The 22,709-nt window shown below is 50.9% G+C and overlaps 2 protein-coding genes across 2 annotated transcripts; one reads left to right on the top strand and one right to left on the bottom strand.

Annotated features, from left to right (window-relative positions):
• Positions 1 to 17,349, bottom strand: SART3 (spliceosome associated factor 3, U4/U6 recycling protein). Its single transcript, XM_032229145.1, has 20 exons — positions 17,270 to 17,349; positions 16,577 to 16,885; positions 13,997 to 14,123; positions 12,047 to 12,151; positions 11,654 to 11,838; positions 10,899 to 11,004; positions 10,064 to 10,188; positions 8,814 to 8,969; positions 7,848 to 7,986; positions 7,417 to 7,524; positions 6,219 to 6,296; positions 6,064 to 6,122; positions 5,844 to 5,953; positions 4,690 to 4,802; positions 4,504 to 4,580; positions 3,932 to 4,088; positions 2,740 to 3,218; positions 2,221 to 2,373; positions 1,470 to 1,651; positions 1 to 1,021 (listed from the first exon to the last, which is right to left on the bottom strand). The coding sequence occupies exons 2-20, from the start codon at positions 16,760 to 16,762 to the stop codon at positions 850 to 852; spliced, it is 2,817 nt and encodes a 938-aa protein (XP_032085036.1). The 5' UTR covers positions 16,763 to 16,885; positions 17,270 to 17,349; the 3' UTR covers positions 1 to 849.
• ISCU (iron-sulfur cluster assembly enzyme) lies at positions 17,349 to 20,210 on the top strand. The gene is made up of 5 exons (XM_032229146.1): positions 17,349 to 17,540; positions 18,693 to 18,806; positions 18,909 to 19,019; positions 19,228 to 19,306; positions 19,438 to 20,210. Exons 1-5 carry the CDS (start codon positions 17,364 to 17,366, stop codon positions 19,533 to 19,535), a joined length of 579 nt encoding a protein of 192 aa, XP_032085037.1. The 5' UTR covers positions 17,349 to 17,363; the 3' UTR covers positions 19,536 to 20,210.
• Positions 20,211 to 22,709: the final 2,499 nt, after the last annotated feature.

The raw sequence follows: 22,709 nt of genomic DNA, 5'->3' as shown, positions 1-22,709 counted from the left end.
TCAACTTGCAAGATCAACTTTAATGAACCCGGAGGAGGAATGCCGCAGGCTCACGCTTTACATTGTATAAAAAAAACGAAAACATTGCAAGGCAAACACCTCGAGAACCAAGAGGGGGCCTGGCTAGAGACCCTTACAGGAGCCGGGGAAACAGAAACACCGGAGCGGAGCAGGGCGTCCGTCCCTCCAGTGCCAGGTCAGAGAAAGCTCAAAAGTAGCCGGCATGTGCTGGTCACGCCCAGAGAGAGAGAGAGGTACGGATTATATCAAAAAACAGACTCGGCAAAGGGGTCGGTGGAAACGCCTCCCCTTCTACCCCAAGGCTGAAATAGGCTATTATGGTGAACGTCATCTCTCTATGCTCCTTTTTTGCGCACGAGAAGAAGGCGCTGGGCTCGTCCGGGGCTTATTTTGTGCGCGACGGAGGAAGCGTCGCAGCGCTGCCCGGCTTCGCTCAGCGCCCGTGGTGGGATTTGTATAAACCAGATCGAGACACAATTCACATTAAACTCTTCATTTGGAGAATAACAGCTGAAAAAAACCCAACTATTAAAACATACTGTGTTCAGCCTCAAAAAGTGAGCGCTCGCCACATTAAACCCCCAATATGAGGAAAGCATTTAAAGCCATTTTTTCCACAAATTCCTCACAACAACCCCTCCCAAACTCAATTAACTTTTGCCCTGGGGTACTTCGGGGGAGGTGGGGAATCGACACCTCCCTCTTCGGGCATTTGGCAGATGTAAGAAGTCCAAATTGGGATCGGAGGGGAACCATGATCAGCCGCAGCGGCCGCTACGGGGGGGAAAAAACAGCCGAGGACGTCCAAGGGGGGCCCTCGGCAGCGGCTCACTTATTCAGGAGCATCTTGGCGAAGTCCGCGTTGGTCATCTTCTTGGGCAATTCCGCCGGCGGGGCGGACGGGCTCTGCTCACCGCCGTTCTCTGCCTTGCTTGGTGGGTTGTTGTGACGCTGCAAGGCACGAGGGACCATCTCCAGCTGGGTTCTTCCCTTGCGGCGGCTGTGGAAAGAGCAGGTTGAGGGCGCTTGCAAAAGGGGCGCAGAAGATAAAAGCCTCAGCGCTGCGGAGTGACGGAGCTCAGGCTGCCGTTTCTCCCAAAAAGGACTAGCTCACAACCCTAGTTTTAAAACTCCTTGAGCTGCGAGGTGCTTCCCTTCTGAGCAATCCAGATCTTCTCAGTTTCCAAAGAGACGTTTCTGCCTCCCTGTGCCACGTAATTTATCTTTTTTTTAAAAAAAAAAATCTAGCCGATGTTGTAAATAAGTATAAAGTATAAGTATTAATACATAAAAAAAAAAAAAACCAACTGATTTCCCAGCCACCTGAAAAGTTCCACAATGGGAAAACCTCCGAGAGGCTTCGGTTAAATAAATACCCTTTGCTTAAATAAGGTTCGAGAAACCCCCTTTTTTTTTTTGGTCTGGAGTCCTGGGTTCAAGACACTCACCGGCCATGAGCTGTGCGGAAATTCTGATTCTGACTCTGGGATTCCGGCTTCTCGGGGAACCTTCGAGACGGAGGGTTGCTGATGGCAACTTTGATGACGTGGCCCTTTATGTCCATCCCGTCCATTTTCAGAAGCGCCTGGGAGGCCTGCACTTCGTTTTCAAAGTCCACGTAGGCCAAGCCCTGAGAGGAGAATGACCGGGAGACAGACCATCAACACTCAAAGAGCCGAGGTGGCGCAGTGGTTAGGGTGCAGTACTGCAGGCCACTTCAGCTGACTGCTATCTGCAGTTTGGCGGTTCAAATCTCACCGGCTCAGGGTTGACTCAGCCTTCCATCCTTCCGAGGTGGGTGAAATGAGGACCCAGACTGTGGGGGGCGATAGGCTGACTCTGTAAACTGCTTAGAGAGGGCTGAAAGCCCTATGAAGCGGTATATAAGTCTAACTGCTATTGCTATTGCAATCTATCTATCTATCTATCTATCTATCTATCTATCTATCTATCTCTATATCTCTGTCTGTCTGTCTATCTATCTATCGGATTGTTGGGGGCAAATATGCTGACTCTGTAAACCGCTTAGAGAGGGCTGAAAACCCTATGAAGCCGTATATAAGTCTAACTGCTATTGCTGTTGCTAACACTCGGGACTCCTCCTTTTCCAAGCGCAGCACTCCAACGCTGAACCTTAGCAAGACCAACGTCCCACCCTGGGTGAGCAGGGCAGAGCAGCCCCCCTCCCCAAAAGCACACCTTGGGCTTGCCAGCTCTGTTGGTGACCAGCCGGAGCTCCTTCACCGTCCCGTGGGCTTTGCAGATCTTCTCCAGCTCTTGTTTCGTGCATGAAAAGGGCAGGCCGGAGATGAAGAGCTTGTGCTTCTCCAGAGCTGTGCTGTACTTGAACACCTGGCAAGGACACCAAGGAAGGGGACTCAAGCACAGGCCTGAAGAGGAGGGGTGTGTGTGTGTGTGTGTGTGTGTACTTGGCAACTTTCAAGACTTGTGGACTTTTAATTCCCAGAATCCCCATCAGCAAAGCAAAGGGATGTTTCCCCTGCTGCTGTGCGGGGAATCCTGGGAGTAGAAGTCCACCAGTCTTTAAAGTTGCCTCATTTGGAGACCTCCGATCTCAAGGGAAACCCCACATCTGTTTCCTGTACACCAGGCCACCGAAGTGACCCTGCAAATCTGCTCTGGCTCGGTGCTTCCGCAGACTGGCTGACCCTAACCCCCCCCTCCCCCAACTCCCCTGGGCAACAGCAGGAGGGGCACCTTGAAATCCGGATTCTTGCTTTTATCCACGCAGGGAGAGACGAACATGGGCCTGCCTTCCACCACGGTCCGGTCCAGTTCGAAGGCCTTCAGAGCCGACTTCTCGTCCTTGAACTCCACGTAACAGTAGCCGCGGAAGGCCCCCTTGTTGCTGTAGATGGAGCGGACTTCGGCCACTTCCCCGCAGCTGGCAAAGAGGGCTCGGAGCTTGACCTCCGGGTCGGTCATTTTGTAGGAGAGGTTGCTGAGGAAGACGGTGAAGGGCTCCTTCGTGCTGTCGTGAGGGACCTTGGGGGTGTCCTTCCACTTGGCCGCTGCTCCCTCTTCCTTTGGCTTGGGGTCGCCCTTCCTTCCAAAGAGGCCCAGCTCCACCTCCAGCTCCGTGTTCCTCTGCAGCTCCAACTCGTCCAACCGCTCCATCTCCTCCTCGTACAGCAGGTAGTCGGAGGTCCCCATCATCCTCTTGACGGGCACTTCGACTGCTCAGGGGGACAGGAAGCAATTCAGAGGTTGCGAAGGAGCAGTTAAAGACCCAGAGCCTGCCAGCTGGAAAGCTGACAGCCCGTGTTCGAGACCCGTGCAACGGGCTGAGCTCCCGTTATTTCCCCAGCACCCAGCCGTTTGAAAGCACACCCCATGCCAACAGACAGGGACCAGGCTTCAGAGGGAAGGTGACACTTTGGCATCGAGTCCCACTGGTTCCCCGACCCCAGAAATGTCCTTGGAGAACCACTGGCTCTCCCAGCACCGCCTCCTACAAGTCGGACCCGGCTTCTCCCTTTCAAAGCCCCAGAAGAAGCCCAAGTGAAGGGTGCGGCTGCTCCCCTCCACCTCCCAGCCACTGCCCCACAAGTGCAAAGGGAGCTGGCAGGGGCCCTGCTGGTGCATCCTCTGCCTGGGCCCAGCCCTTTCCCAGGCGTTTTAGGCATGAGGGCCCCTCTCTCCTGCCCAGGCTGCTTCTGCGCCCACTCAGACGCATCCCTACACGATGGCTTAGGAGACCCTCTGAAAGGGCCTCACCCATGCCGTGTGCTTTGCCCAAAGGCCAGCTCAGACCACGCTCGGGTTCTCCCCTCCCACCCCCCGATTCCACTTTCCTTCTCACCCAGAAGCTTCCCATTTGGGGGCGGGGTGTTCAAACCCCCAAACCCCGAAGCAGAGCCCAGGACCCCAGCCACACTGCCACCGCTACCTTCCTCCTCCTGCCCCCATTCTCCACAGCCGCCTGCCTTCCGCTTGAGCCCGGCTTTGGCCGTCTTTCTGTCGGCTTTCTTCTTCGCCTCGGCTTCCTTGTGCTGCTCCGCTCTCTCTTCCTCCTGGTTGGCCAGGGAAGCCTCCTTCTGTGCCGCCTGTCAGGACAAGCGGCCCCCATGAGCAGACGCTCCAATCCGGTCCTTTCTTCCCCCGGAAAGGTGCTCGCAGCCCCCCTTTGTTGCTGCTGCTGCCGCCAAGCCCGTTCTGAGGCGTCGCTTGGGAGCAATGCAGGAAGGGGAGGTGGGAGGCCTTTGGGGGCTCATTCACGAGGGGAAGAGAATTAAGCGTGAAACCCTCCCTGGATCCTTCCAACGGGGAGAGGTTCTCATCCACTGCGCCCAGGACTCCGAAGCAGCAAAGCTTCCGTCCCTCACTGTTCAGCTTTATCCCCCTCTTTCTGCTCATAACTACAGGAGGCTTTCAAAGATCAGGTAAGACACCCCCCCCCCACCCTGCCTTTGCTTTCAAGAGGGGGGGGGGGTCTGTTTTATCCAACAGTGGCCCCTTCACCTTTTCTCTCTGCTCTTTCACTCGAGCCAGACGGGTTTCCGTCCTCTGAACCGCCGCGTCCCAGTGCTCTAAAGTGCCTGCGAGAGGACAGGAAAGGGAGGTCGGCCCTCTCCTCCCTTCGAGAAAGCTCCCGTATATCAACCTGAGCAGGAAGTGGAGGAGCAGGGGGGGAGGGGGGTTGCTCACCTTCGATTCTCTCCAGCGTGAGCAGCACCTCACAGACGTGTTCAGGGTAGTCCTGGGTACACTGCACGGCCCGGTACAACGCCTTCCTGCAGTGGAGGGTATCCCCGTGTGCCCTGCAGCCGGAGAGGAGAGACAGGAGAAGGGATGCAGTCATCAACAGCCAAGGAGACACAGCTGAGCCAAACCTTGGGAAACTCCCCCCCCCCCAAAGAAAGGAAAACTGGGGAGGCCCTGGTGGGAAAACAGCAGGTGTGCAGCACCCCACAATCTGGGGTACCTGAGAGACCGCCTCCTGCCAATTACCTCCCAAAGACCGATTCGATCGCACAGACGTGGCCTCCTCCGGATTCCATCTGCCAGCCAATGCCGGCTGGCGACCCCCCGGAGGAGGGCCTTCTCTGTTGCTGCCCCGGCCCTCTGGAACGATCTCCCCGTTAAGATCCGGACCCTTATTACCCTCCCGGCCTTCCGTAAAGCTACCAAGTCCTTGCTGTTCCGGCAGGCTGGGGGCTGTTAAAGCACCCAGCCCCGTTTTAACTGTGAATGTTGTGGTATTTTATATTTTGTGTTGTCTTATTTATCCCACTTCTTTTATTGTAAGCCGCCCGGAGTCCTTCGGGAGTGGGCGGCATACGAAACCAATAAACTCAAACTCACAAGACCTCCCGGCTGGGCCCACCGAGCAAAACCTTCTGTTCCTCCTTTGGGAGTGAAGAATGAATTTTTTTCCTGGGTTGTGTAGGGTCAATGGCTCCACTTCCGCACCCCCAAGGGCTGGGAGGGTTTTCCCTACGTCAGCCCCACACCAGCCCTGACTTAAGCTCGCATTTCCAGCCCTCTCCCAGCACATTGGAGCATGGTGGGCCCCGTGCTTAGGACGCTGGGCCGGAGGTCAGCAAAGCCCGCGCCTGAAACCCGAGTGCGCGGCGGAATGAGCGCCCACCCTTCGCTCCAGCTCCTTGACGAGGACATGAAAGGAGGCCCATCCGAGCACCTCCCAGGCAACAGGGATGCCACTGGCTCTTCCTTCCAGCCCGGAAGACTTAAGCGGGGCCTCTGACCCCCAAGAGGGCGGGGCCTCCAACCACCTGACAAGCCCAGCAAGAACCGAGCGCTGGTCACACGGGCGGAAAGGAAGAGAGGCTCCCTCTTACCGCTCCAGGTTGTAATACTCCAGCCACATGTTGGCGTATTTCGCGTTCCCTTTCACCATGATGAAGTCCCAGAGTTCTCGCGCCTTCTGCATGTTGTTGCACAAGCGAGCCTAGGGAGGGGGAAGGCCCCCCCGATTAATACAGTCTGAAAATATCCACGGGTAAACTTACCCCCACTCCCCCCCACCGAGGTGAGCAAATAAAAACGAGCTAAGGTCACCTCAATCCTGGCCCAGGCCTGCATGAGACTACAGGAAGGGTCTCCGCTCACATTAAACCCTGCAGGCAAACAGAAATAAGCCACAATTATTTCTGCTAGCGACGCCAACGCCTGCGGCAGAAAAACCCTTGTTTTCTAAATAAAAGGCAACCTACGTTCCTCGACGTCTTGCTTTAAATATTTGATGGCACGGCCAAAGGCCGACCGGAGCTCTTCCAGCTCCTTACTGGAGTCTGAAAAACAGCGAGGAGAAAGCGTGGCCGTTCAGAAGACATCCCTGGAGTACTAGCTTTCCAGAGGCAAGGTGTTTTACGTCAATTGTAAAAGATGAATTGATGTTAGTGCTTAATAATGCAACATGATATTGACTATGTGATTATATGCTATGGAGTTTATTTAAAGGTGGTATGATTGTACATGTATACTGCTATTTTTTTCTTTTCTATGTATATTGAAATGGAATTATAAATACCATCAACACAAAAGGGAGTCTGCTCAGAAGCTGAAATACACCAAGTGAATTAGAGGAAGAGTGGGAAGCAGAGAAGAAAGATAGGAAGAGAGGGATAGGAGAGAGGGTGAAGGGGGAAGATGAGGTGTATGAGGAGGAGTGGTAAGGAGAGAGAGAAGGAGAAAGGAAGGGGAAGTAGAGTAGAAAATGATGGAGGGAAGACAGGATGTAGAAGAGTCGGAGGTAGAGGAGAGAAGAAAGAGAGGAAGAGAGGGATAGGAGAGAGGGTGAAGGGGGGGGGAAGGTGAGGAGGATAAGAAGGAGTGGAATGAAGAGAGAAGGAGAAAGGAAGTGGAAGTAGAGTAGAAAAGGATGATGGAGGGAAGAAAGGCTGTAGAAGTGTGGGAAGCAGAGGAGAGAAGAAAGATAGGAAGAGAGGGACAGGAGAGAGGGTGAGGGGGAAGATGAGGTGTATAAGGAGGAATGGTAAGGGGAGAGAGGAGAAGGAGAAAGGAAGGGGAAGTAGAGTAGAAAAGGATGGAGGGAAGAAAGGATGTAGAAAGGGGGAGGAGAGAGGGGGAAGAAAGTGTCGGATAAGGTCTAAATATGGTGTATGGAGAGCAGAAGAGCCAATAACTGGTTTTTCCCCCCCTTTGGTAGTTGATGGTAAGATGAATTGATGTAAGTGCCTAATAATACAACATGATAGTGACTATGTAATAGTATACATGTGATTATATGCTATGAAAATGGAAAATAAAAACTTTCCATGCAGAAGCAAGGTGTTTTTCCCTCCAAAGGGGGGGGAGCATTCAGGCCATGTTGCCCTAGGGCAAAAGTCCTGGAAGAGTGGGGCTGCCTCAGAGTGCCTGTGATTAGCATCTTCCTCCCCCAGTTGTCACCTTGGGTAAAGTCCACTCTTCTCCGAAGGTAGTCAAGGTACGCTTGCCAGATCTCCACGTAATCGGTGGGCTGGGTGAATCCGGCTTTTAAAGCCTTTTCAAACGTTTCTAATGCAGAGAGGTGGAGAGAGAAGAAATAAGGCCAAGCGCAGCTTCGGCAGCCCTTCCTTCGCCCCAGCCTTGAATTCCCCGTCGGAGCCAGGCGGGGGCCACACAGACAGAGGGACACAGCCCACACCCTCTTCCTTCCCGGGAGCAGGCAGAGAGGCTCCGGGGGAAGAAAATAAATGAAACCGGCCAATGTCTCCCGACAAAGCCTGCAGCTTGGAGAAGCTCCTGCAAACCGGATTGGGAGGGTTGTGTGGCTTCCGAGGCTGTGAAGCCCCCACCTGAGAAGGCTTCCGTAGCCGTGATGGTTCTTTTGATCCTACCTGAGATCGCCTGATGTTCCATGCGATGCCTCTCCATGGCCAGCAGGTACTGGCTCCACAGCTTGACGGCCCAAGGGCAATTTCTCACCGCTCGCTCGTAAGCGGAAAGCACCACCTCCTTCACCTTCAACTGCCTGTCCTACAAAGGGAATCGGGTTTAAAGATGGATGGAAGCCGGGCTAACTGTGTGGTTCTGTGCCACACAGAAGGGGGCATTGGATGCTGAGGATCCCTGCTCAGAGGCACCGTGAGCGCTTCATAGAGAAAGGCTATCGGAAAGAGGGGAGGGGGCTTCTATTAAAACCTCAGAAGCCACGGAAAGGCCGAAGACTACATCGAGTGGACAGGTGTCCCTTCTGCCACATACCTCCCAACGGCCGATAAGATCTCACAGGATGGGCCTCCTCCGGGTGCCGTCGACCGGACAATGCCGGCTGGCGACTCCTCGGGGGAGGGCCTTCTCTGTAGCTGCTCCGACCCTGTGGAACGACCTACCCGTAGAGATCCGGACCATTCCCACTCTCCCGGCCTTCCGAAAGGCCACTAAAACCTGGCTATTCCGGCAGGCCTGGGGCTGTTGACCTCATGAATGAGGTCCAGCCCGGCCTAGATTGAGTGCATGATGTGTTTCTTTTTTTAATCTGCTTCTTTTCCCTATTTTTAATTTTTATCCTTTTTAGAGCTGTATTCTGTAAGCCGCCCGGAGTCCTTCGGGATTGGGCAGCATATAAACTCATTAAATTTGAATTTGCAGAGCTAGCAGTATCAAACAATCAGGGATAAAAGCACTTGTGCAGATCTGTTACCCTTTGTGTGCCCCACAGAGCCGGATTTCCTGAGGTTCTGAAGTTCTTTTAGCAAGAATGACTCTGGCGAACCCGAACGGCTGACTAGGACCAGGAAAGCTCTTTTCGCAGGAGGACGGGAGAGGCTGGAGGAGGGAGCTGGCTGATGGGAGGCGCTTACCAAGTACTGAGTGTAGTGCACCCAGAGGTGAGGCACGAGGCAGTTCTCGGCCAGGGCACGCTCGTACATCAGCTGGATGCGAGTTGGATCCCCCAGCTTTACTTCGAAGCCGATGTAAGCTGCATATTCGTACAGCTTTGGGGCTTCAGCTACCAGCTGGAACAACGAGAGAGGAAGAAAGCTGTGAGTTTAAGTCTCGCTTTAACCATGAAAGCCAACTGGGTGACCTGGCCAGTCACTCACTCTTTCAGCCCATCCCACCTCACTCAGTTGTTGTTGTTGTGGGAAAAATAGGAAATTGTGTTGGATATGTGCACAATCTTGATTTAACCGTTAAACCTTTTTTTTCCCTCTTCGTTGTAAGCCGCCCGGAGTCCTTCGGGATTGGGCGGCATATAAATTTTATAAATTAAATTAAATTTGTAAAAATAAGGCATAAATAAATAAATAGTTGGTCTATTATTATTAGTTGTAGTTGTAGTAGTATTAGTATTATGACATAGAATTGTAATAACTGTTAAGTTGGGAGATTTTTTCATCAATATATTCATTATTATTGAATTTTTTGATTTTAATTTATTGATATGTAACCTTGTAGTGGTCACGTGGGAGCTATTTTTCTGTTAGAATCTCATCTGGTTCAATGATTTGGTCATATAGGCAGACCAAATTGTAGGTTTAGCAACCAGAGATCTGCTTCTCTAGTTGAATTGAACATCAGCCTTAGTTTGAAACCATTATTATAAAAGCTGAGCAGGTTCATTTTCAGATGAGGTGGGTGAAATGAGGAGCCAGACTGTGGGGGCAATATGCTGACTCTGTAAACCGCTTAGAGAGGGCTGAAAGCCCTAGGAAGCGGTATATAAGTCGAACTGCTATTTAGGGAAAGTAGAACAGGGAAAAGAAACCTTTAAGAAGCAAGACCAAAAAAGGCTGCATTAGTCAGGGTAAAACTCTCTTTTTTTTAAAAAAAAAAAGGAGGGGGGACACAATCCCAGAAAGTTCTGAAAAAGAAGACCATTTAGATGCCACCAATCTGACCCAGACTTAAAAGCAGTTTTGTTCCTCCTTCCCTGACAAGCTGGAGGGCAATTCCCAGAGTCTTCCCACGGTGTCGCCCTATAAAAATACCTCCCGAAGGAGAGTTGGAAGCCCAGCCCAAGAACCAAGGGAAGGAAGGAAGCGCCTGAAAGGGAGGGTGGGCGACACAGCCCTGGGGAAGCTTAGGGCTTGGGAGGGGAGCCACTCACCAGAGCCTCTTCGTAAGGCTTGTATTTCTGCAACTGCTTCAAGGCCTTGGCGTAGTTCTGCAGAGCTGTCTGCGGGATCGGCTCCTCGGACCAGCTTTCGTATTCCAAAAATGCCGATTCCATATCTCCAGGGAGAGAGACAAGCCCGCGTCAGCCAAGAAGGGGAATGCGGACTCCCCAAGCCCTTCCCTCGCCTTAAGCCTCCCCCTGTGGCTGCTTCGGCCTTTGGTGCCCTATGCAAAACTCAGCCAACAAGCCAAAGGATTTTAGCTAAAATGTTTAAAAATATGTCTAGCAAATGTTGGAAACGTAATGAAAAAAATGGGCATATTTTATCACATGTGGTGGGTTTGGGTTAAAGCAAAAAAATAATAATAATAATTGGGGCAAAAATACACAGATGGCTAGAAAAGATAATAGGGAAACATGTAGATTTTAAATCTGGACTGTTTTTTTTTAGGGATGATATCAGGAAAAAACCTGATAAGAGAAGTACGTATTTAATATTACATGCCTTAACAGCAGCGAGGGTTGTCTGCACAATATTGGAAGAAAGAAGAAGCAACAAGACAAAGAGACTAGATTGTGAAGAATGTAAACAGACTTGTATTGAAAATCAAACAGAAAGAAGACACAGATTATTATCAAACATAGAACTTATTTTACCAGTGGTTGGGGGGAAAAAAGGATGGAGATTAAGAATAGAATCTGTATTGCTAAGCACTAAGAAATGTAATTAATAAAAATTCTATTAAATTTATTTCTTTAAAAAAAAGAAGCTGAAGGATTTGGGGGAAGGCCTTGGGTTGAGAGGCAAGCGATAAATGATCCTTACCTATCAAGGGAACCCCCAGCTGCCGACGATAGAGCGAGTGGATCTTCTCCAGCTGTGCCTTGACGTTCTGCTGCTGCTCAGGGGTCGGGACGCTGCCCGGTGGTGGCTGCCAGGGGAGGAACAAAGGACACGGATCAGTCTCTGTCCTAACCAGCAGCAGGAGAAGAGCAGCTGAGTCCCCCCCAAAGCAGCTAAAAGATGCAGCACCTGCAGGAATAATTTAAAAAAGACCCCTCCCAATCCTGGGTCACTGCTGAGCGAGCCCTTGCCATTCCAGATGTCCAGGGACTCTGGTGGAGCACTGGTTAAAGCGCAGTACTGCAGGCAAAACTCTGCCCACAGCCTGGAGTTCGGTCCCGACGGGGCTCAAGGTTGACTCAGCCTTCCATCCTCCCGAGGTCGGTAAAATGAGGACCCGGATAGTTGGGCTTTGCAACATGCGAATAATACTTCAAGACGGTAAACCGCCCAGAGGGCGCTGGAAAACTGTAGCCTAAAGCAGTGTTTCTCAACCTTGGCCACTTGAAGATGTCTGGACTTCAACTTCCAGAATTCCCCAGCCAGCATTCACTGGCTGGGGAATTCTGGGAGTTGAAGTCCAGACATCTTCAAGTGGCCAAAGTTGAGAAACACTGGCCTAAAGGCTAAAATGCCACTATCTTTTCTCTGCCGCTTCCTACAAAACACGCACGCTCTCTGGGAAATCACCACCTGACCAAACTCCCGGTAGCGGAGGGCGGCATGCCAGGGCTTACCTGCATGGTCGCCAACATGGCGTTTTCAAATTCCCGGTAGGTCTCCCAAATAGCAGCTCCTTTGGTCACGTGGAGGCCTACCGCGATGAGCGCCCGTTCCAGGATTGCGCGAACTTTCGCGATCCCTCCTTCCTGACCGATGCCCCCAATGGAGTACTGGGCGTACTCCATCCAGATTTTAGGACCTAGGAAACAACCAGGGGAGGGGAGGGGGAATCACTTTGGGGTGCTTTTGGGGAAAGAAGCTGAAGTTGAGTCTGCATTTTTCATTTCCGCCAGCAGAGTAAGTTCTTCGGAGAACCTGTTGCACCTTGAATCTGCCTATTTTGGTGCCGTTTATCTCCGCTTGTTTTGAGTCTGCCTGAAAGAATATCCATTTAAGAGTAAACTTACAGATGTAGTCTTTCACAGCTCTCTCAAAAAGTTCGTAAATCTTCTCCCGGTCCGAGTCTTCACGAGCCAGCTCAATCTCATCCTTCAGCCATTCCAACCATAGATCTGTGAACACGGGACGAAGCCAAAGTGGGTTTCCAGAGTTTAATCTGGAAAAAGATACTGCTAAATAACATATTACTAAGGCAGGGCCAAAAATATATGCAGTTTTGGTTAAAATTAAAAACGATTATTAGTAGAATATATGTACGTATGTATGTGTGTGCATGTTCTACTAAATTCAAGAGGGTTTACGTCTGAACAGATGTTCACACAGTTACATCTCAAGAAACCCAAATCTTCTCTGAAACAAATTTAACCTAAATAATTCTCTAAAGTAAATGCTCTGGAGTTTTGCTTGGTTTCCATCATGATGGCGCCAAACATCTGGCGGCAATTAAGTGGTGCCACAAGTAAATCACTAGTCATTCTAACTAAAATTACAGCAAGGCTGCCATTTTTAATGCATCCCAGAAAACGGAAGATAAAACGGGTGACTTAATTAAGAAACCTCAGCTTTCATTTAAAAGCCCCACAAAATGTTTGCCAGGAAAGCTTCTACTCGCTGGGGGTTTGGCGGTTGAGCCAATCTCGAATATTACTCCCCACTTCAAATTGTCCCCCCGCCAAAAAAAATCCCCCCCCCCGATATGGAGGAACGAGCAAAGGCAATGGCACAGAAACCACCTTTGTTTAAAAAACAGCAGCATGTGCACATTTAACAGGATCCACAGCAGTACAAATTGCTGTACATTTTCACCCAGGGATGTATTCTCTGATGCTGTCAAAACTGGACCAGTGTGAATGCAAGTCTGCTTTTCTTTTAAGGTTTTCAAGCAATTCCACCTCAGTGTCGGTGCAGACCTAGCCTGTACAGTACAAAATTTGATTTAAGTAAATGTAGTGAACATGGCCCCATCCCCAGCACATCAGCAGGATTGTATATATCTCCCCATAAGTAATCTTGGAGTCTCTGGAGGAATATAAAGTCTGGTTATTTTCAACAGAGTCCCTAAGACCAACAGAGCAGTATTTTTTTTTAAAAAAAAACTCTGCTGTAACATCAAGGGAGATGGGGAAATATATTTTAGACTGTGATTGTTAAAAATCCATACCGTGTATGGGCTCTGGGAAGTCGGGGGGAGGGAGGGGGGGTGTTTGGGGGGAGGGGAGGGGGGGACATATACTCTATGTTAGATTTCAACGTAATGCGATTTCACATGTATACTGTTTCTCTTTAATTTCTCCGTAAAAATAGGACAAGCTGAAAACATTGACATATAGTAGAAATACACCAAGGGGAGGAGGAGTGGGATAGAAGGAAGAGGGGTAGAGAGGGTGGGAGGGAAGGTGAGAAGGAAGGGAGGGAGTGGACTGGGAGAGAGGAGTGATAGAGGGGGAGGAGAAGTAGGGTAGAGGGGAATGATGGAGGGAAGACAGTAAGTTGGAGGGGGTCGGAAGAAAGGTGTATGGAGAGCGGAAGAGGTATATTGGGTTTCTATTTGAGTTTGAGTCTTATTTTATTTATATTTCTGGGGGTATTGTTGACAAGAGGAACTGCTGTGATTATTGTTTAATGTTGCATGGCCCCGGTTATGCACAGTATATATGTGACTGTATGAAAATGAAAAATGGAAAATAAAAACATTTTAATAGGAAGGGAGATGGGGAAATATAACTCTCTGTGTGTTTGTGTGTGTGTGTGTTTGCCCAGCTGTTTATTTTTATTAAACGCTTCAATAGAAAACACACTCTATATGCAAACTTTACCAGTAACAACAATTTCATTTACGGAGTAATTTTTTTTTTTTTTGGTGATCACTCACTATCTGATTTCAATTTATGTTTTACAAAACAAAACAAGAGTATATCAGAATTTGAGTTTTTGCAAGACCAAGAATCTTTTCCTACCTTCAGTGAGAGGGAAAATCTTGCTCATGTTTTGGCGGGCTCTGTGAAGCCCATAGTAGTCCTCTTTCTTCCGCAGAAGTTTTATCAGATCCACGTTACAGTTGTAATCGTAGGGATTGACGGACAGCTAAAAAAACATTGTCAAAACAGCCATTTTATTCACACGGTTCTATAGAAGCCTAGCTAAAAGCTACTGATGAGGGCCACCCAGGGACAAAGACCACGAGGGGTTTCCAATGCAGTACATTATCTTGGGTCAGGCATAATGTGCCACTGCGTGGGAAAGTCTCATAGCCAAGGTCCCAAAGCGGATTTCACCAGAGATCCCTAATCTGGTGTTAGACCAAGAAACGCCTGCAGCTTATGGGCTATTTAGAGTGGAGCCAAGGAAAGAAATCCTTTTCTGGGCCGCCTGGCTGTACTTGCAACTCTCAGCGGAGTCTTAACCCCCTTAGACTTCCAATTTCAGTCCCTGCAAGATAAAAAGGGCTAAATGCAGAGTTCCCACCGACTGATGAAGAATATCATGACTAGCAAATTTAGGTGAGCTCCGCTCCGACTTACAGAGGAGGCAAAATCCGTGAAAGTTGCTCTGCCATCAATCATTGTTGCATGTGACAGTCCTCAACTTACAACAGCTTGTTAGTGACCCTTCAAAAGTTACAACAGCCACTGGGGGGCTGGTTTTTTGCACTTAAAACCTTTGCAGCCTCCCCTCGGTCACGTAATCAAACTTCAGGCTCACAATTGTATTCGCGCAAAATTGGAAAATGGGAAAAACTCCCTCAGAAGGAGCGGTAATTAAAAAAAATATTAGGCTCTGCAGAAATGAACTGATTAACATTGGCAATTAAAAGGGAAGGACGAATTGGCGTATTAAAAGATATGGGAGTGTTTTTTATCGTTGGATAGAAAATGAACATAGGCAAAGACAAACAGGAAACTGAATAAATTGGGAAAGAGAATTATTGGGGAGGAGTTGAATTAAAGAGCCGAGATGGCGCAGTGGTTAGGGTGCAGTACTGCAGGCCACTTCAGCTGACTGCTATCTGCACTTCGGCTGTTCAAATCTCACCGGCTCAGGGTTGACTCAGCCTTCCATCCTTCCGAGGTGGGTGAAATGAGGACCCAGACTGTGGGGGCAATATGCTGACTCTGTAAACCGCTTAGAGAGGGCTGAAAGCCCTATGAAGAGGTATATAAGTCTAACTGGTATTGCTATTGCTATCTCTCTCTATCTATCTATCTATCTATCTATCTATCTATCTATCTATCTATCTATCTATCTATCTATCTATCTATCTATCTATCTATCTATCTAATCTAATCTATCTATCTATCTAGAGCCGAGGTGGCACAGTGGTTAGGGTGCAGCACTGCAGGCCACTTCAGCTGACTGCTATCTGCAGTTCAGCGGTTCAAATCTCACCGGCTCAGGGTTGACTCAGCCTTCCATCCTCCCAAGGTGGGTGAAATGAGGACCCAGACTGTGGGGGCGATATGCTGACTCTGTAAACCGCTTAGAGTGGGCTGAAAGTCCTATGAAGCGGTATATAAGTCTAACTGCTATTGCTATTACTGCTATTGCTAACTGCTATTGCTATTTGAGCCAAGGTGGCGCAGTGGTTAAATGCAGCACTGCAGGCTACTGCTAGATCAGCAGTTCAGCGGTTCAAATCTCACCGGCTCAGGGTTGACTCAGCCTTCCATCCTTCCGAGGTGGGTAAAATGAGGACCCAGATTGTTGGGGGCGATATGCTGACTCTCTGTAAACCGCTTAGAGAGGGCTGAAAGCCCTATGAAGCGGTATATAAGTCTAACTGCTATTGCTACTGCTATTAAAAAGCAATCGAAATGTAAAGGTAAATGGAAAGATAAGAATATATTAAAAGTGATGTAAATGTTAAAAGTGATGACACAAAAATTGTACTCAGATGACACACCGTAAGATTAATGAGGGAAAAGTGGTGATGGAAATTTTTTTTAAAAAAATACACAGGAAAAAACAAGCAAAAACTTTGGGTTCACGTTTACGACGGCTGCAGCTTCACGTGATCCCCTTTTGCAAACCTCCGTCAAGCAAAGTCGACGGGGAAGGCCCGGATTCACTTAAGGACCTGGTGACTTGACTTAGCAACCACGGTGAATTTACACTAATGGAGTGTTTCTCAACCTTGGCGACTTGAAGTCCACGGGACTTCAAGTCGCCAAGGTTGAGAAACGCTGCACTAATGCGTCGCTAACTTAATGACGGCACGGAAGGTCGCAAAGCAGGGCAAAGCAGTATTTTAACAACTGCCTCGCTCGGCCACGGAGATTTCGGGCTCCGTTGGGGTCGCAAGTCGAGGACTAGCCGTGTTGGGGAACCAGGGGGGGGGTCCCTGCCGACCCCTCCCCTCCAAAGGCCTTCGGGGCAGGGCAGGGGCTCCTGGCGAAGAGCAGCAGCCTCGTAGGCGGCCTCTCTTCCTCGTCGGTCCCCCCCCCAATTCATTCCTATCCCCGGGCGCCCCCCCCCACCCAAGGGGGCAGGAAAAGAGGGGGAGTGGGCGTGGCCCACCTGCCAGAAGCCCCGCCCCTCACCTGGTCCTCCAGGCGGACGATCTCGCCGTCCTCCAAACTCTCCTGATAGAGCCGGTCGCAGTCGTAGTCATCGTCCTCGTCGTCCTCGTGGTCGTCGGCGGGGCAGCGCTCGTCGGAATCGCTCGCCTCCCCCAACAGCTCGACGATTGCTGACAGGGCCGCGTCCGCGTCCTCCCCGTCCGACATCGCGCCCGCCGGCGGCCGCCGCCTTCCCTGGAAGGACCTCCGCGCCACGAGCCTCCTCCGGGCTGCCCCGAGCGGCGCCTGACCCGGGGAGAACCCCGCCAGAAGACAGCCGGGCGCCTGAGCCTTTAAAGAGAGGCGATTTTCGGCCTGAAGTTGGATCTTCCGCTGCAGGCCGAGCGGGCGTGGGAAGAGCTCCGGGAAGGACAGTGCTAGGCCCCGCTCCAGACAGGCACTCGCGGAGGACAGCCCTGGGGAAGGGGGCCTCAGGGACGGTCTCTGGCTGCCGCAAAGACCCCTGGGAGGAGCGAGCGCCCCCCCCCACCGTGCAACGAGGGGGCGGGGCTAACCCACGCACCACGAGGGGGCAGAATGAAAACGAAATAAAACCGATATAAAATGAAAACGCCCGGATTTTCTCATTCGTGGGGGGGAGGCAGCGCTTGCGTCTCCTGAACACGGAGGCTCGGCTGCTTTTCTCCCCCGCGGCCTCAGCGGCGCAAGAAATACCTGGCAGGCAGCGAGCGGTTAAGCTCCCTTCCTCGAAGGCCAAGAGGGGCGTGGCTTGGCGGCTCCGCGCCTTCTCCTCCTTGGCGCGGCCGTGATGGCGTCACGGGCGCGTCGCCACGCCCCTTCTGTTGACCCTGCGTGCGTCCCTCCCCCCCATAGCGACTGCGAAGCGGACAAGATGGCGGCGCTGCGGGCGAGCGGCGTTAGGGCCGCGGCGCTCCTCAGGCCCGGCCTGGCTCGGCTTCCTCCGGCCGCCGGCTACCACGAGAAGGTGGGCCGGGCTTGGAGAGCGGAGGCGTGAGACGTTCCTCCCCCACTTCTGGAGGGACTACAACTCCCATCGCTCCCGATAACGGGAGCCGCAGCCCCGCCCCCTTTCACGGCCCAGGCTGTCAAAAGGCTTTTGAGGACGCGGGTTCCCGTCAAAATAGACACGGGGAGGAGGGGAGTATGGGTTGGGTGCCGGCCGGGCCTTGTGGGGCGGGGAGTTGGAAGGATCCCCGTCCACCCGCCGCCTCCCTCGAGAAGGAAGGACGCAGGGAAGGGCCGGGCGCCTTCTGCCTCCTGTGGGCGGAGAAGAAAAAGAAGGAGCCGGAGGTGCCGAGTTTTCCTTCTCCCCGGTTGCCTCGCCCTCAAAAGCAGCAAAAGGGCCTTGAGCGAAACTCAAAACTGCCCCAAGATCGGCTGGGCCTGATCCTGATTTTGGGGGGGGGGGGGGCTGGACAGAAAGAGTCCCGATTGCCTGGGATCCCTTCTTGGCTTGCTTTTCAGCCGCTGGTGGTGCGAAAAAGCCTCCCAACCTCACTTTCCACCCCATTTTCCTGAAAATAAGCCCTCCCCCGGATAATAAGCCATGCCCTAAAATAAGCCCTCCCCGGAAATATCGCAGCACAGCAGCATCCATGAGGTGGCCACAGTCGCCACCTCAAAAATAAGCAAGACCTCCCTGAAATAGCAATAGCAATAGCAGTAGACTTATATACCGCTTCATAGGCCTTTCAGGCCTCTCTAAGCGGTTTACAGAGAGTCAGCATATCGCCCCCAACAACAATCCGGGTCCTCATTTTACCCACCTCGGAAGGATGGAAGGCTGAGTCAACCCTGAGCCGGTGAGATTTGAACCGCTGACCTGCTGATCTAGCAGTAGCCTGCAGTGCTGCATTTAACCACTGCGCCACCTTGGAAAGTAAAGCCAAGCGCTTATTTCAGGGCTCAAAAGAAAATAAGACCCCCTGTCTCATTTTCTTGGAAACACGGTAGGGAGCTTGTCAATCACCTGTCACAACCTCCAAACAAGCTGAAAGGGGGAAGAGAGGAATCCCTTGTTATCCAAGGGAGGCTTCCCTTGCCCCTCTTCTATGAGGAGGGTTCTCTCAGCCTCCTGAAGGATTGTCCCATTTTCGCCCTGAATTTTCCCTTTCAGGTGGTAGATCACTACGAGAATCCCAGGAATGTCGGATCCCTGGACAAGGCGGCGAAGAACGTGGGGACTGGCCTGGTGGGGGCTCCAGCCTGCGGTGACGTCATGAAGCTGCAAGTAAGCAAAATCCCTGCTTTTCTCAGGCCTCCCCAGCCTGCCCCCTTTAGGTTTAGCCTTGCCAACAGACCAGTAATTGGGGGTCTTTGTAACTGCCCTCAGATCGAGGTGGACGAGAACGGAAAAATCATTGACGCCAGGTTTAAGACGTTTGGCTGCGGGTCAGCAATCGCTTCAAGTTCTTTGGCGACGGAGTGGGTGAAAGGGAAGACGGTACGTGCTCTCCATTTCAAATCCTTGGCCGTATCTGATTATAGAGTCCCGGCCCCGTCACCCATCTTCCTCGAGGACATTTGTTGAACCTTCATCCTTGGTGGGGCATATTCTCATGTAAAATAAAGCGAGAAACGCTTTGTAAGCCGAGATCCTTGGGCAAGAGTTATCTCGGCCTTGCTAAACTCTCAATTTGGGTCAATTTCAGGTTGACGAAGCCTTGAAGATAAAAAATACAGATATCGCTAAAGAGCTTTGCCTGCCGCCAGTGAAACTGCACTGCTCAAGTGAGTAGGGTTTTCACTGTTGATTGCGTTCCTGGAACCCTTTGTTTTCCCCACAAAGGGGAAACAAAGAGCATCCCATGTTTCCAAGCTCTTGACCGTTTCTCTCTCTGTCTCCCGCTCCTTCCCTCCAGTGCTAGCGGAAGACGCCATCAAGGCTGCCTTGGCAGATTACAAGTTGAAGCAGGGGTCAAACCCGTCTGGACCTGGGAAGAGCGCAGCCAGTATGTAGGGCTCCTCTGCCTCTCAAGACCTGGGAGCCAGCTTCCCTTCATCCCACTTGTAGCCTCAGCACGATATCTTAGGAGCTTCACCCATCCGCCATTTGGAGAGACGCACAACTCATACGCACAATGTTAAGACTGTACTAGAGCCAACAGGACAGACTGACTTTGCCGCAGCTTTTTGCTCTTGGCTTTTTTTTCCTTTTATCTGTGTGAAAGATCTTCGTCTGAGATTTGATTTGTAGCCTTAGGGATGGCCACCGAAAAGGGAGGGAGGGGGTTAAAGTTGTCTCTTAGTTCCAAAGCAAGGTCCCAGGTACGACCCTTGAGTCCACAGGGACGGGCAATGATGTATGACACCCCAGTGTTCTCCCTCCAGGGGTAGATTTAGAGCAGTATGGAGGCTCTTTGGGCTTACAACTAAAATTCTGGTCCTTGATTTTCGGGGGTGGGGGGAGGTAAGAGCAGTGTGGTTTTATGTTGCTGCTTTAAATTCCCCTAACACGAGGGATAGACCTGATAACTACAGGAAAGGTGTCTCTGCTATTTTCTAGATTAGAATTATAAAGAAGGAAATATATATTTTATTTCACCTGATTGTTAATACACAAATTTCAGATTTGTTTGTTGTTCAGCTTGTGTAACACATGCAGAGATAATAATATATGTTTGTTCTGAAGAATGATGAGGGTTTTTTTTAATTTGTGTTTTCTTCATTTATATCACACCGTTACTATTTTCATAAGTAACTCAAGGTGGAGAACATACCTAGTACTCCTTCCTCCTCTTTTCCCTATAACCGTGTTTCTCAACCTTGGCCACTTGAAGATGTCCGGACTTCAACTCCCAGAATTTCCCAGCCAGCATTCGCTGGCTGGGGAATTCTGGGAGTTGAAGTCCGGACATCTTCAAGAGGCCAAGGTTGAGAAACACTGCCCTATAACAAGGACCCTGTGAGGTGGGTTGGGCTGAGAGATAGGGACTGACCCAAAGTCATCCAGCCAGCTTTCAGGGCTAAGCAGGACTAGAATTCACATCTCTCCTGGCTTCTAGCCTGGTGACTTAACCACCAGGCCAAACTACCCATCTGCCAGCGAACAGTTGCTTGTTGGCTGGGGAATTCTGGGAGTTGAAGTCCACACATCTTCAAGGTGCCCAAGCTTGAGAAATACCGCACCACATTTTTTTTTTAATCAGTCCTAATGACATTTTTTGGCATTTTTCACCCTGATGGCTGGTGGTATCTATCAGCTTGTGCTCGTCCCCAGAATCTGATAGAACTGGACTGTCTGGCATAGATTGGAAAACCAGCATGAGAGAATAGCAATAGCAGTTAGACTTATATACCGCTTCATAGGGCTTTCAGCCCTCTCTAAGCGGTTTACAGAGTCAGCATATCGCCCCCACAGTCTGGGTCCTCATTTCACCCACCTCGGAAGGATGGAAGGCTGAGTCAACCTTGAGCCGGTGAGATTTGAACCGCTGAACTGCAGTCAGCTGAAGTAGCCTGCATTGCTGCACTCTAACAGCACATGCAAAACGGCAGCTGCTCCTCTTGATTCTTTTTTTTTAATCTACCTAATGAGAATAAGAGGCTCTATTGAAGGCACCAGAAGGGAGTCTTTTTAAATTAGGCGTCCATTGACATGTCTAGGCTGGTGATGAGATGGAGACAGTCCCCAATGTGGCAATTCTCTTCTGCAAAGGCTACCCAAGCCAGGGAAACCTGCCCCTGCATTCTTGAGGGGCCCGGGAGAAGTGCATGCTGACAAGCAGGCGAAGGTTTTCCACCCCTGCCTGCCCGCCTAGTGCCAGCTGCCACCCTGTATTTTGGGGCCATTTTAATCAGCAGCTCAGGTTTCCAACCAAAACAGTCCGCAGCTGCCGAAGCATCGCCTGCCTGCCTGCCAGCCAGCCACTGAACCCAGCAACTGGATAATCCACTCCCCAGTCAACAATAGGCCTCCCCCATCCAAAGGCAAAAAGGAGACGCTTAAAAATAAACCCTCCTGAAATATTTTGCCTCCGAAGGGCCCCTTCTGGCGAAGAGAAGATTTGGCCGAAAGGGATGGACCCGACCCATTTCTAGGCTGCCCCGAGTTTTAGAATCGAGTTTTCCTTCCCCAAAGCAGATGACAAGGAGCCGAGGTGATGCAGTGGTTAAATGCAGCACTGCAAGCTACTTCAGCTGACTGCAGTTCGGCTGTTCAAATCTCACCGGCTCAGGGTTGACTCAGCCTTCCGTCCTTCCGAGGTGGGTAAAATGAGGACCCGGATTGTTGTTGGGGGCGATATGCTTAGAGAGGGCTGAAGGCCCTATGAAGCGGTATATAAGTCTAACTGCTATTGCTATTTCTATTTCTCCCCTTTGAAAAGCTCTCCAAGAAACGATGCCGAGATAGTGACGACATTGCTTTTCTCTCTTCAATCTTCCTGGATGCTCAACAAACGCATCCTTGCTGCCCCAAGTTCTCCTACGGTTTGTTCCGGTGGCATGTCAGTTGGGGCGAGATCCTGGTTTATGACAAGCCCAGTTCAAAGGCAGACCCACAAGGCCAAAGGGGCTTTTGCTTTCAATAGCCCTGGGATGGGAAGGGGCCACCACAGTGCAAGGGAGGGAGGCCGAGAAGCCTTCGGCCGAAGCTCTCCTTGGAGGAAGGCGGTCAGAAATGAAAGGAGTGGATGTTCTCGAAACTCTCTCTGCGACGCCACAAATATTGGGCAGATTTCTCTAAATCTGGACCATGCCGGCCACAAGAAAACCCACAGCAACTGCTAAATTACAAGCCTCCCTTTGTTCCAGGAACGGCCCAAACCTTCGGTGCTCCCAGCAGCCATTTTTAGGCTTGAGGTTTCTCCTGAATTCAGGATCAGCATTTCGTGCCGTCTTTGCTGAACGGCAGAAGTTTGAATCGGGCTCTCTTTCCCCCACCACCCCCACCCCAAGCACTATCAAAAGTGGCCGGTGGTGCCTCCAGTACCTGGCCAACATCTCCACCTTCCCCCTCACCTCCTCAGAAAACATGTCCCCCCCCTTTTATAAGTTCTCCGAGTCCAGAGGGGGAAAAAACGTTTAGGAAACAGAGTTTTTCCCTGCTCGGTGATGCTCAAAAAGTGTTGCAGGTTTTGTTCCTTAAAAACAGCCTGACCAAATGCTTCCAAGTTCAGCTGTTTTGTGCTCA

This window comes from Thamnophis elegans, chromosome 13, assembly GCF_009769535.1.
Source record: "Thamnophis elegans isolate rThaEle1 chromosome 13, rThaEle1.pri, whole genome shotgun sequence".
Classification (NCBI taxonomy): domain Eukaryota; kingdom Metazoa; phylum Chordata; class Lepidosauria; order Squamata; family Colubridae; genus Thamnophis; species Thamnophis elegans.
This window is presented reverse-complemented; position numbering and strand designations above follow the sequence as displayed.